Here is a 14,305-nt window from a genome sequence, read left to right as displayed (position 1 = left end):
ATCCTTTGCCATAGTATTCATGTACCATAACTTTTTCAACCATTCCCCAATTGATGGGCATCCCCTAAATTTCCATTTCTTTGCTACTACAAAAAAGAGCTGCTATGAATATTTTAGAACATGTGGGATTTTCCCCATTTTTAAATGATTTCTTCTGGATTTAGGTCTAATATTGGTATTGCTTGGTCAAAGAATATGATCAGTTTTGTCACTCTTTGGGCATAGTTCCATATTGCTCTCCAGAATGATTGGATCACTTCATAACTCTACCAGCAAAGCATTAATGTCCCAATTCTCCCACAGTTTCTCTCTCTCTCTCTCTCTCTCTCTCTCTCTCTCTCTCTCTCTCTTTAAGGTTTTTGCAAGGCAAATGGAGCTAAGTGGCTCGCCCAAGGCCACACAGCTAGGCAATTATTAAGTGTCTGAGACTGGATTTGAACCCAGGTACTCCTGACTCCAAGGCCAGTGCTTTATCCATTATGCCACCCAGCCACCCCAACCCCACAGTTTCTCTTACATTGATTGTTTTCCCTTTTGGTCATCTTAGTCAATCTGATAGTAGTCAATCTGAGGTAGAGCATCATAGTTTTCATATCTCTAATCAGTAATGATTTGGAGCAGTTTTTTACTTGATTTTATATATAGTTTTAATTTCTTCATTTGAAAACTGTTCATATCCTTTGACCATATATCAGTTGGAGAATGACTTGTAACCTTATAAATTTGATGCAATTCTCCATATATTTTAGAAATGAGATCTTTTTCAAAACTCCCAGTTGTGAAGATTGTTTTCCAGCTTTCTGCTTTCCTTCTAATTTTGGCAGAATTAATTTTATTAGTGCAAAAATTTTTAAATTGTATGTAGTCAAAATCATCCATTTTGCAGTTTATAATGTACCTCTGAATTATTTTGTTACTTTCCTCCAGATAGGTGGTTAGTTCACCCTTTTCATTTTTTGATACTGGTAAATTGGCTATCTTCATTCATTTTGATTTATCTTTCTGTGACCCTTTATTACACATGTAATTTAAATTGCATCATGGTCTGAGAAATATGCATTTATTATTTCTGCCTTTCTGCATTTGATTATAAGGTTTCTATGCCCTAGTACATGATTAATGTTGGTATGGTTGCCATGTACTGCCAAGAAGTTTATTTTCACTTATACCTTTGCCTTCCCTTTTATCAATCCTTTCTTCCCTTATCTTTCCCCTTCCCTGCCCCTCTCCTTCCCTTTAGAGGATAGATTTTTTTTGCATATAGTTTTTATTTCTTTCCTTTAATTTCCTTTTATTTAATTTCCTTTTATTTCTTTCCTTTCTTTCCTTTAAAAAATTATTTATTTATTTTTGATTTTACAATTTTTTCCCCAATCTTGCTTCCCTCCCCCACCCCTCAAAGAAGGCAGTCTCTTAGTCTTTACATTGTTTCCATGCTATACATTGATCTAAGCTGAATGTGCTGAGAGAGAAATCACATCCTTAAGGGAAAAAATAAAAGAGATAGCAGAATTATATAATAACAGTTTTTTAAAAATTGAAGGTAATAGTCAATAGTCTTTGATCTTTGTTTAAACTCCACAGTTCTTTCTCTGGATACAGATGGTATTCTCCATTGCAGATACTCCAAAATTGTCCCTGATTGTTACACTGATGGAATGATCATCAACCCCATATTGCTGTTATGGTGTACAATGTTCTTCTGGTTCTGCTCATCTAGCTCAGCATCACTTCATGAAAATCCTTCCAGGCTTCTCTGAATTCCCATCCCTCCTGGTTTCTAATAGAACAATAGTGTTTCATAATGAACACATATCAAAATTTGTTCAGCCATTCCCCAGTTGATGGACATTCACTCAATTTCCAGTTCTTTGTCACCACAAACAGAGTTGCTATGAATATTTTTGTACAAGTTATGTTTTTACCCCTTTTCATGATTTCAGCAGGGAACTGACCCAGTAGTGGTATTGCTGGATCAAAGGGTATGCACATTTTTATTGCCCTTTGGGTGTAATTTCAAATTGCTCTCCAGAAGGTTGGATGAATTCAAAGCTGCACGAACAATGTATGTGTCCCAGATTTCTCACTTCCCTTCCAACACTGATCATTGTCTTTTGTGGTCATATTGGCCAGTCTGAGAGGTGTGAGGCGGTACCTCAGAGATGCTTTAATTTGCATTTCTCTAATAAGTAATGATTTAGAACAATTTTTCATATGACTGTGGATAGCTTTGATTTTCTCATCTATAAATTGCCTGCACATATCCTTTGACCATTTGTCAATTGGGGAATGACTTTTTTTTTTTATAAATTTGACTGAGTTCTCTATTTTAGAAATGAGTCCTTTGTCAGAAATACTAGCTGTAAAAACTATTTCCCAATTTACTGCATGTCTTTTGATCTTGGTTACAGTACTTTTGTCTGTGCAAATGCTTTTTTTAATTTAATGCAATCAAAATTATCCAGTTTGTTTTTTAATGATATTCTCCATCTCTTCCTTGGTCATAAACTGCTTCCTTTTCCACAGATCTGACAGGTAAACTATTCCTTGATCTCCTAGTTTGCTTATAATATTGTCTTTTGTGTTTAAATCCTACATCTATTTTGATATTATTTTGGTATATGGTGTGAGATATTGCTCTAATCCAAGTTTCTATCATATTAACTTCCAATTTTACCAATAATTTTTTATCGAAGAGAGAGTTTTTTATCCCAAAAAGTTGGAATCTTTGGGCTGATCAAACAGCAGATTTCTATAATCATTTCCTGCTATCTCTTTTGCATCTAGTCTATCCCACTGATCTACCACTCTATTTCTTAGCCAATACCAGACAGTTTTGATGACTGATGCTTTATAATATAATTTTAGATCTGGTAGGGCCAAGCCACCTTCTTTTGCACCTTTTTCCCTTAAATTCTTGGAAATGCTTGACTTTTTATTTCTCCATATGAATTTACTTAAAATTTTTTCTAACTTATTAAAGTAATTTTTTGGAATTTTGGTTGGTAGGGCACTAAACAAGTAGTTTAATTTAGGTAGAATTGTCATTTTTATCATATTAACTTGATCTATCTATGAGCAGTTGATATTTGCCCAGTTATTTAAATCTGATTTTGTTTGTGTGAGAAGTGTTTTGTAATTGTTTTCAAAAAGTTTTTGAGTCTGTCTTGGCAGGTAGACTCCCAAGTATTTTATATTGTCTGAAGTTATTTTGAATGGGATTTCTCTTTCTAGCTCTTTCTGCTAGTCATATATAGAAATGTTGAGGGTTTATGAGGGTTTATTTTATATCCTGCCACTTTGCTAAAGTTGCTAATTGTTTATAGTAGTTTTTTAGGTGGGTTTTGGGATTCTCTAGGTATACCATCATGTCATCTACAAAAGAGTGAGAGTTTTGTCTCTTCCTTTCCAATTCCAATTCCTTCAATTTCTTTTTCTTCTCTTATTGCTGAAGCTAACATTTCTAATACAATATTGAAGAGTAGTGGTGATAATGGGCATCCTTGTTTCACCCCTGATCTTATTGGGAATGCCTCTAGCTTATCTTCATTGCATATAATGCTTGTTGATGGTTTCAGATAGACACTCCCTATTATTCTAAGGAACAATCCATTTATTCCTATGCTTTCTTGTGTTTTTAGTGGGAAAGGTTGCTGTATTTTGTCAAAGGTTTTTCAGCATCTATTCATAAAATCATATGATTTCTGATAGGTTTGTAATTGATACAATTAATTATACAAATAGTTTTCCTAATATTGAACCAACCCTGCATTCCTGGAATAAATCCCGCTTAGTCATTGTGTATTATCCTAGTGATAACCTGCTGAAATCATTTTGCTAAGATTTTAAGATTTTTGCATCTATATTCATCAGGGAGATAGGTCTATAATTTTCTTTCTCTGTTTTGATTCTTCCTGGTTTAGGTATCAGCATTATATTGGTGTCATAGAAAGAGTTAGGCAGAGTTCCTTCTTCACCTATTTTTTCCAAAGAGTTTATATAAAATTGGGACCAATTGTTCCTTAAATATTTGATAGAATTCCTTCATGAATCCATCTGGCCCTGGATATTTTTTCTTGGGGAGTTCAATAATGGCTTGTTGAATTTCTTTTTCTGAGATAGGGTTATTTAGGTATTTAATTTCCTCTTCATTTAATCTGGGCAATTTATATTTTTGTAAATATTCATCCATTTCACTTAGATTATCAAATTTATTGGCATACAGGCTCTCGGGACCTGGACTGCACTGTGGCTAAAAGCCTCCTACAGGCTTGCCTGCTGTCGGGTCTCACTGGGCTTTACTTCCCCCTTTTCTCTGAAGACCTTCGCTGAAGATCCTCTACAATATCTACAATTGAAAACTTCTTTGGATCTTCTCGTTTCCTTGGTGGGATCTATAGCTTTAATATCAGTGCAGAGGCTTCATTTAGTTTTGGTAGGGAAAAGCACTTGGGAGCATGCTAGCTTCACACTGCTATCTTGGTTCCTCTCCAGAACAGGAAGATCCTCTGGTACTATCTTGCAGGAAGAGATGGTATACATAGTATGCATGTGTGTGTATGTGTGTGTCTCTAGAGGTGTATGTCTTGGTTTGTGTATGTGTTAATCTCTGATCACTTCTAGAGAATTTATTATGAAAAAGAAGAGGTTTAACGGAGATGAAATATTTGATGAGCTGGAGTAAGGTGGAAAGGGTACAAAAAAAATAGGATCAGAGGTAGAAGTTCCAAAGAGACAAACTTAAGCTATATATATGAAAATCTAGCTAATAGTTATATCAAAATGAAAGGGAAATAAGTTTCCTGTAGGGGTAATAATGTTTTCTCCCTACTAGAAGTATTCAAGCAAAGACTTGATGATCATTTGTGGAAAGAATAGTTCCTATCTGGGTTGGCCTTTGAGCGTCCTTTGAGTTAGCTTCTGAGATTCTGATTTATTATCCATGCCTGTCTAGCCAGTATAAGGTTAGCCTAACTTAAAGTTGGGAGCTGCTTGAGTCAAAGCCTATACCAAAATGACTAAATTTAGCCCTGATGTTCAATTTGAATCTTTATTCTTCTTTGGGTTGTTGTTAAATCATACAAATAAATATTTAATATTTGAAACAAATTCTTCAGTGTTGGGAATTATCATAGCAGTAGTAGTAGAGAGTTATCCACCTAACTTATTCTGGGAAACAAACTAAAGATTAAAAAAAATTGAGGTTTGTCTATAAAAGAAATTTTGGTTAGGAAGGAGGAAAAAGTGACAACAAATGACAGTCATTGACATACTGAAATATAAAAAGAACAAGAAAAATATTTATAGTCCTTAGAGCTTGCCCTAGAGGATTACTGGGGGGGAAAATGGACAAAGTCTAAAGTAAGAAGGCTTGGTTGGACTGTGATCTGAATATATAGAAGGAATACACACACCCATTGAATCATGAAACTATTGCAGTACTTAAAGACTTTTGAATATTTATTAATTCCTTTAAATTCAAATTATTGTTTTATTGGTTAGCCTGTCCATGAATTGTTGGATATACAGCTGGGAATCTAATTAGAGAATTAATGTTCACAATTTTGCTTCAAGATTATACAAATTTCATTTTCATGTTCATTGGCAAATGCTGCGTTCAGTTCATGAACAGGAATATTAAAAAGTCTAAAAATGAAAAACTATAATTATTATACATGTTTGTAAATTTATCATTTGTTAACTTCAACCCCAAAGATGTGGTACCAATGTTATCCTTCTTTATTTTTTTTCATCCTTTTGGTATTTAACTTGGATTTAATCTTTAATTACATAATTATTGTCAGTGTTATGTTTTTCTTTGGTCCTTTTTTCTTCCTTCTAAATCATTTCATACAATTCTTTCCTCTTTTATATTGTTCTTTCGTATTTTATTTGAACTCAGGTCCTCCTGACTCCAGGGCCAGTGCTCTATCCACTGTGCCACCTAGCTGCCCCTAGATCTTAAATTAAATGTGAGAGTGGGGTTGGAGGAGAATTCTTAACATTCTTCCTATCCTATTCTTATATGATTCTACTGGATTTGTTTCTTTCTTATTTCTTTTCATTCCTTGCTGTGTCTCTAGACTAATTCTATTAACTATCTCAGGAGCTCAGCCATATTATAGTTTAAGGTTTCTGTAAAGATTCATTTAATGGCAACTAGGTGGTACAGTGGATAGAGCACTGACCCTGGAATCAGAAGGATAGGAGTTCAAATCCAGCCTCAGATACTAATAAAACCTAACTGTGTGACCTTGGGCAGGTCACTTAAACCCATGTTGCCTTGCAAAAAATAAAACAAAACAAAAAATTAAATTAAAAATGATTCATTTGAATCTTTCATGGAAAGAATATTGACTTTCCAGTCATACCGCTGTTGAAGAACTCTGAAAATAAATTGCAGAGAAGGTATTGACTTACACTGGGGCTTAAGATGATTCTTAAGGGAATTATTATCCATTCCTGGGAGATCACAGGTCTAGGCCTATTTCTTACACACATGTGGTCAGGATCAGTTTCTCTTTATGCTTTCCTCCTCTTCACTGATAGTGTTTGATAGGTCTTCCTATATCAGTCAGTCAAAATTTGTGTTAGGCACTGTATTTTTGCTGGGGAAGCAAAAGAGGTATGAAAGTCCCTGCCCTCAAGGAGTTTACAGTCCAATGGGGGAGATAACATGCAGACAAAATAGACATCGAAAACTATATTACAGAATAAATAGAAAATAGTTAACAGAAGGAAAGCTCTAGAATTAAGAACAGTTCAAGAAGACTTTTTATAAAGATGATATTTAGTTGAATATTTGTTTTTGTTTTTTTTATATTTTTCAAGGCATTGGGGTTAAGTGGCTTGCCCAAGGCCACACAGCTAGGTAATTATTAAGTGTCTGAGACTGGATTTGAACCCAGGTACTCCTGACTCCAAGGCCAGTGTTCTATTCACTGCGCCACCTAACTGCCCCTATTTAGTTGAATATAAAGGAAGACAGAGAGACTGTAGTAAGAGCAGAGGAGAGAAAGTATTCCAGGCATGGAGACAGTTGGAGAAAATTCCTGAAGCCAGAAGATGGAGTGTTTATTTCTTAGACTAGTCAGGAGGTTAGTGTCCCTGAAGAGTAAATGGTGGGAAGTAAATTAGATTATGAAGATCTTTGAATGCCAAACATCACATTAATGATCCCAGAGGCCAAAATACGGCAATTTGACTGTTGTTGCTGATGAAAACAGATTATTTTTTTTTAGGTTTTTGCAAGGCAAATGGGGTTAAGTGGCTTGCCCAAGGCCACACAGCTAGGTAATTATTAAGTGTCTGAGACTAGATTTGAACCTAGGTACTCCTGACTCCAAGGCCGGTGCTTTATCCACTATGCCACCTAGCCGCCCCACTTGGATATTTATTTTAAGCATTAAAGTAAGCTAGGTGGCACAGTGGATATAGCAATGGACCTGGAATTAGGAAGACAAATTCAAATCTGGCTTCTGACATTTACTAGTTGTATGACCCTGAAAAAGTAACTTCACCATATTCACCTCAGTTCCTTCAGCTGTCAAAGGAACTAGAGAAGGAAATAGCCAACCATTTCAGAATCTTTGCTGAGATAATCCCAAATGGAGTCATGAAGAGTCAGACATGACTAATTGTTTCTGAAGATCAAATGGAAGTTGGCAAGTATTGATTTTCATGACTAAGTGGTAAGAATATAGTGCAGGTTTCAAAGCCTTTGGAGTAAAACAAAAATCCTGGAGAAGGATAAAATTTGATGAAAAACCAATTTCATTTCCTGATTTAAATTCTATATGAAAGGTAGACAGTTAAAATAGATTTAAAATTTTCTGCCTTCTTGAAAGAAGTTATATAATCTAAATTAGAAGAGGAGATATGGAAGAACCATCCAGTTATTATTTCAAGTGGGACAAATGGTTTCCATTGCTGCTTCTCTGCCAATCCCAAAGGAAAACACTCTGCCTGAAGGAGAAAAAATAAAAGAGTATGTCATCATTGGAAAACTATTCACAATCAAATGCCAGGAGAATACAATTGAATGGTGGCTCTTGAAGGAGTCCAAGAAGTGCATTGTAAACCCAACTAAATACAAGACAGTAGATCATTAAGATACAAGAGCTATGTAAAATGGTAACAGAACCACAGTGAAGAGAAGTGCACTTAAATGGCACTTGACAGGCTCAATTCACTTGGAGAAGAATAAACATGTATGCAAGGGCCCAGAAACTAGATTTTCTTTTCAAAAGGGAATAATATGAGTTCTGTTAGTGAAGTTCAGTGTATTTCAGGGGCAGTTCATAGTGACCCAACAGGAATTAGCAGGAGATTCACATAGAAGCCCTGTGACTTTGGCAATGCCTTGAAATTTTAAATTAGTTTAAATTAGTTAAATTAGTTAAATTAATTTTATTAATTAGTTAGTTAGTTAATTAGTTAATTTAATTTGAGGAATTTTCTTTTTTTATAGGAAGATTTTATTTATTTTGAGTTTTACAATTTCCCCCCCCAATCTTGCTTCCCTCCCCCCACCCCCAACAGAAGGCAGTCTGTTAGTCTTTATCTTATTTCCATGGTATACATTGATCTCAGTTGAATGTGATGAGAGAGAAATCATATCCTTAAGGAAAAAAATAAAGTACAAGAGATTAGTAAAATTACATAATAAGATATTGGTTTTTTTTTTAATTAAAGGTAATAGTCTTTGGTCTTTTTTCAAACGCCACAATTCTTTCTCTGAATACAGATGTATTCTCCATCACAGATATCCCCAAATTGTCCCTGATTCTTGTACTGATGAGATGAGCAAGTTCATCAAGGTTGATCATCACCCCCATGTTGCTGTTAGAGTGTACAATGTTCTTCCGGGTCTGCTCATCTCATTCAGCATCAGTTTGTGTAAATCTCTCCAGGCTTCCCTGAATTCCCATCCCTCCTGGTTTCTAATAGAACAATAGTGTTCCATGACATACATATACCACAGTTTACTAAGCAATTCCCCAATTGAAGGACATTCACTTAATTTCCAATTCTTTCCCACCAGAAACAGGGTTGCTATGAATATTTTTGTACAACTGATGTTTTTACTATTTTTCATAATCTTTTCAGGGTATAAACCCAGTAGTGGTATTGTTGGATCAAAGGGTATGCACATTTTTTGTTGCCTGTGAGGCATATGAATTTGAGCAATTTTCAACAGTAATCAGAAATCTTCATGCATCATGCAGCTTACAAAATGTTGATTTTTTAAATGTCCCTCATTGTAGTTTGAGATGTTTCATTTTGTGTCCATTGTTATTAGTGGAAAGTTTAGCATATGTAAAAGACAGAAAATACTAGCCAATCAGCAGGCAATGATGTATGCTATCTTTGTCCATTTATTTTCTGTAGAATTTTGTTGTTGTTGTTTCTAATTCAATTATCCAGAAACTATAATTATTCTCTCCCTCTGCCCCCCCCACTCCATAATAGACTAACACATATTGGAATCTTACTGAGTTAAATTTTAAGTAAATTCAATTAGCATGTAGTAAGTACCCACCACATATGTAAGTAATGCTAGGAAGAAGAAAAATATCCCAGGCACAGATAAGTAAATTATATATATATATATGTATATATATATATATACATATATGTATATATATATATATGTGTGTGTGTGTGTGCGTGTGTGTGTGTGTTTGTGTGTGTAGGTGTGTAAACATATACACTTATATGATATTCAATACAGAGTTGTTTTCAGGTTGTTGGTGGGGCAGGGATTTAAAAAAATTCATATAGGAGGTAGCAAGCCTCCTTGAATGGAACTTGAATGGTACTAGATATTCCAGGAGTTGGTGGTTGGGAGATTCCAAGTTATCTAGCTATCATAGGGATAGATAACTTGAAGTGTTCCTGGGCAGGAGAGAAAAGGTCTTGCATATGAAGTAATACTTGAGAAATTGGAATGAGTATGCAAGACTTTAAATCCTACATAGAAGTGTTTGTATTCTATCTAAGAGACAATAGGGAACTGCTGAGACTTCTTGAGCAAGGGAATAACATCGTCAGATCTTTTCTTTAGAAATAGCAATTTTTACCTCTTAGTAGAAGATGGAAAATTAATCAAGTCCTGTCTCTCAGATAGGCACTGAGTTAGCTCCTCTAGATACAACTAGGTGATATAGTACATACAGCACTATGCTTTGAGTCAGGCATACCTGAGGTTCAAATCTAGTCTTGGACACTTAGTAGCTGTGTGACCCTGGGCAAATCACTTCACCTCTATTTGCCTTAGTTTCCTTCAACTGTAAAATGGAAATAATAATAGCTATCTTCAAGGATTGTTGTGAAGGTCAAATGAGATAATATTTGTAAAGTGTTTATCATAATGCTTGATGTGAGCTTTTCCCATCTTCCTCTTACTACCCTCAGGCATTCTCTAAGATTATAAATTATATACCAAGAGTCCTCATCATTGAAGGTCCAGTCACAGGTCCAAAATCTTCCTTCCAACTTCTCCTTTAAATGTACACCCCCCCCATCCTTTTTCACATATTCTTATTTGTCTAATGGAGCATATTAAAGTTCTTTTCCTTTTCCATGTATAATATAGTGCCATTATTTTATATAATTAAATAGTTTAAAATGCATTTTAAATATTTTTCACATACCCGTGTCTTTCATTTTTACACTATAATGCTTCATTCTCTCCCTCCCCCCTCATACACACATTGAATCTTTCTTTGTAACATTTCCTTGAAACCAATTGACAAGGTGATGTTGGCTAACGGTATTTGTGACATATTTCTTACCTATAGTTCTTTATCTCTCTTCCAAGAGAAGGAATATGTTAATACTTTTAGAAGTTATTTATTTATGTGTACTGTAATGAGCTAATATTTGGTTTTCATTTTTTTTTTTTTTTTTAGTTTTTGCAGGGCAATGGGGTTAAGCGGCTTGTCCAAGGCCACCCAGCTAGGTAATTATTAAGTATCTGAGGGTGGCTTTGAACTCAGGTACACCTGACTCCAGGGCTGGTACTCTATCTACTGCGCCACCTAGCTGCCCCTTCAAATGCCTCATTTTCAATAGAAAATTTAGAATTTTAATTTCTCATGTTAAATATACTCAGATGAATAATTGGAATTATTGCAAGGTTCTAATATGTTCTTTTTCTTTTCTAGGTAAGTAACTAAATGGGGACATGAAGCACTGACATTTCTAATGACCACCATGTTACAAAAGGTACTTTTGGTATTTTAGCATTATTTTGTTAAAAAGGAAATTCTATGAAGATGTTTGGAGGTTAAAGTTTTCCCAGAGCCAGTGATTTAAAAAATTCAAATAAAATAATCATTGATAAAAGCTTTTTAAATTTTAAAATATTTTAATAATAGACTCAAGTGCTATTGAACAAAATTCTTGATTGGAATTTGAACTATAACCATCTTTCCTTTCCCCTAAATTTATTAATGACAGTAACCACTGTACCAACAAAAAAGGTAAATATTCTCCATCCCATCAGTATCCTGGTTATTTGCGCTCTCTCTCTCTCTCTCTCTCTCTCTCTCTGTATACGTGTGTGTGTGTGTGTGTGTGTGTGTGTGTGTGTGTGTGTGTGAATCTAAAGAAGAACAGAATAAAATAAAGATAAAAGTCATTGGTTATGGTAACAGAAAGTTGTTTTAACCTACTTTCTTTCCTTTTTAAATTGAGGTGGCAGTTTGCTTAATGATTCTAAAAAATTATACTGTGAAAAAGGACAAAAGAAGCAACTTTGGAAAATTTCTTATTTTTCAATGCAATGGAATTTAGAGGTAAAAGTCCACCAAATCACTTCACAGATATGGAAACTGAGGCCTAGAGAAGTTAGATTATTTTCTCAAGGACAAATGGTAATGAATAGCTAAGTTCTCTTCTGTGGATAGGTTTTTACCATTTTACAATTTATCTCCATATAGGGGAAGAAATATCACACATTGAGATATGTAGAGTATTAAAATTGTGAATGTTGAGCACCTGCCCATGGTTGGGATAGACTTGACTTACAAAGTTGTTGAGATTTTTTTTTATTTTAAATCAGTGATTATACCAAAAATCTCCACATATCTTCAACATCTTTGTTTTCCCCTTTCCTTACTAAAACATAGGGAGACAAGACTAAATGAATATATCAGAATGATGCATAATGGCATTTCTTTAGGAATTTGAAAGACTTAAAATACTTATTAACAGTACATTTGTATGTAAAAAGTCATAGAAAACATCATAACTTCCATGTTCTGTCTTTGAGGAGAGGTTTGAAAAAGAAGAAAAGAGTAAAAATGATAAAAATTTTAAATACAGGAAGAGACATTTCTTTATTCCTGATATTTTGATGCCTAAGGTTTGGCAGTTTCTTAAAACCTTGGCAAACTATACTTTTAGTGTTTTCATTTTTAGTTATGAATTCATTAAAAAATTAAACATACCCTGAATCTAGAGATTTGGGGGATCTATCCATTCAACCAGAAACTCTACATTTTAAAATACAGGTCACATCTCCAAAGCTATGTTTATTGATAGAATTTAGGATCTTTATAGATCCAAGAAACCCATTTATGTGACTATAGCTATATGAGGAACAAATTCAATGAGACTCATAATTGTACTCTTTTAGTTCATAAGAAAACACATATGTGAGAATCTGGTTTGGTCCAAAGGTTTAAAAAATGGGCAACTTTAATTTCACTTGCAATAGAAACTAATTCTGACCAGTGTTACATAATAACAAATTATATGCATATGTTATACACAGGAACTTTAAGTTATACTTTACAAAGAAAAATGTGTACGATGCTGCAGATGTTTAAAATGGTTAAAGTGACCAGGTTTATGTATAGTTTGGATGAAATTACACTTTTTATTTGTTGTTCACTTGTGTCTGATTCTTCATGACCCCCATGAATCATATACTGTCCCTGGAATTTTCTTGGTAGAGATATTGGAGTGGTTTGCTACTTCCTTCTCCAATAGATTAAGATAAACAAAGATAAAGTGACTTATCCAGGGTCATACAGCTAGTAAGCATTTAAGACCACCTTGAGCCACCTTACTTCCTCCTTCACTTAGTATTATCTTAGTTTAGGAAGCATGTTTGTTCTATAGTATCCTTGAGTGATAGCTATATGATTCTACAAAAGAGGCACTACTGAGTAGTACTTTGCACAGAGAAAAAGTCTGGTGTAATCATGAAACTAAATAATATAATCCTGCCCCCCCCCAAAAAAAGAGACCTTCCCTCAGGATAAGATCTAACTTGTGAATGGTGAATTGCTAACACAGTATGAACTAGATGAATACTGAAAAACCAACCTGAGCCAATCCTTAAGAACTCTATTTCTCAGTAGATAGGCCTTAAATCATCAGCATGTATTAATGTATCAAAAATATATTTGCCAAATTAGATTCTTGTAGCCAAGATTCGTATTTCAAAGGAACAAGATATAGGATAAGTAAATTTTGATAGGAGGCAGTGAGAAGGAATAGGAATGGAGCATGGAATTCTTCCCAGACAGTAAATTCCTGGATTCTTGGGCAACCATAAAGCAGGGGACAACAAATGTATCCCTAGGGACATATCTGTTTCTGGGGTGATGTTTAGAAGATAAACAGATTGTAAGGAGGGAAGTGGGAGGTTGTTAGAAAAATTATATTCCTTGTCTAATTAACAATTTGCATAGGGTTAACTAAAACTATAGAACTAGATTTGAAAATAATAAGCATATTGAGGACATTCTATTGAAAGTCTGGAGGTCTTGGAGACCTGACCATGGCAGATAAGAGCCAGCATTTAACCTAATCAAACTCAAATTAGGACTTAAGTGATTGAAGTCAATTGAATCCTATATTGTTGTAGGCAGTATTGATCAGGTCATGAGCAATTAACTCAAGGAGGGTGAGGGTCAAGAGAGGGATTGTCAAATGTTGTTCACCTTTCTTGTGGGATTGTAGTATGATAACACTGCAAACATTAATAAAATTTCTTGATATAATCATGAAGCACTTAGTACTTAAATGTTTTGATAAATTGAAGGTGATTTTTCTACTTGATCAGATAAAGCTTGTTAGTAAAATAGTATAGCACCCTGGACAGCTCCCCTGAAGAGACTTTGACATAGTGACTCTGGAGATAAGCTGATGAACTTCTATTGTTATAACCTCAGACCTTCTAGATTTGTTTCTCTATCTGGAGTTTCGATTAGAGTTTGAGATAATTAGCATTCCCAAGAAATTTGAGTCTCTGTGCTGGCCTAAGAGGACTATCATTTCTGGTTGGACT

At 34.5% G+C, this 14,305-nt stretch overlaps 1 protein-coding gene across 26 annotated transcripts in view; it reads left to right on the top strand.

Moving 5' to 3' along the window:
• Positions 1–14,305, top strand: part of ANK2 (ankyrin 2) — a 752,311-nt gene that overhangs the window by 212,865 nt on the left and 525,141 nt on the right. For 2 of the 26 annotated variants that reach the window (XM_074228650.1, XM_074228649.1), the window contains exon 2: positions 11,169–11,229. The exons of the other annotated variants lie outside the window; for them this stretch is intronic. In XM_074228650.1, the coding sequence (XP_074084751.1) occupies positions 11,209–11,229 (21 nt within the window). In that variant the 5' untranslated portion in view covers positions 11,169–11,208. The remainder of the gene's footprint in view (positions 1–11,168; positions 11,230–14,305) is intronic. 26 annotated transcript variants of the gene reach the window in all.

Source organism: Macrotis lagotis, chromosome 3 (assembly GCF_037893015.1).
Source record: "Macrotis lagotis isolate mMagLag1 chromosome 3, bilby.v1.9.chrom.fasta, whole genome shotgun sequence".
Lineage (NCBI taxonomy): Eukaryota > Metazoa > Chordata > Mammalia > Peramelemorphia > Peramelidae > Macrotis > Macrotis lagotis.
The sequence above is the reverse complement of the archived record's forward strand: the minus strand, read 5'-3'. Positions and strand labels throughout refer to the sequence as shown.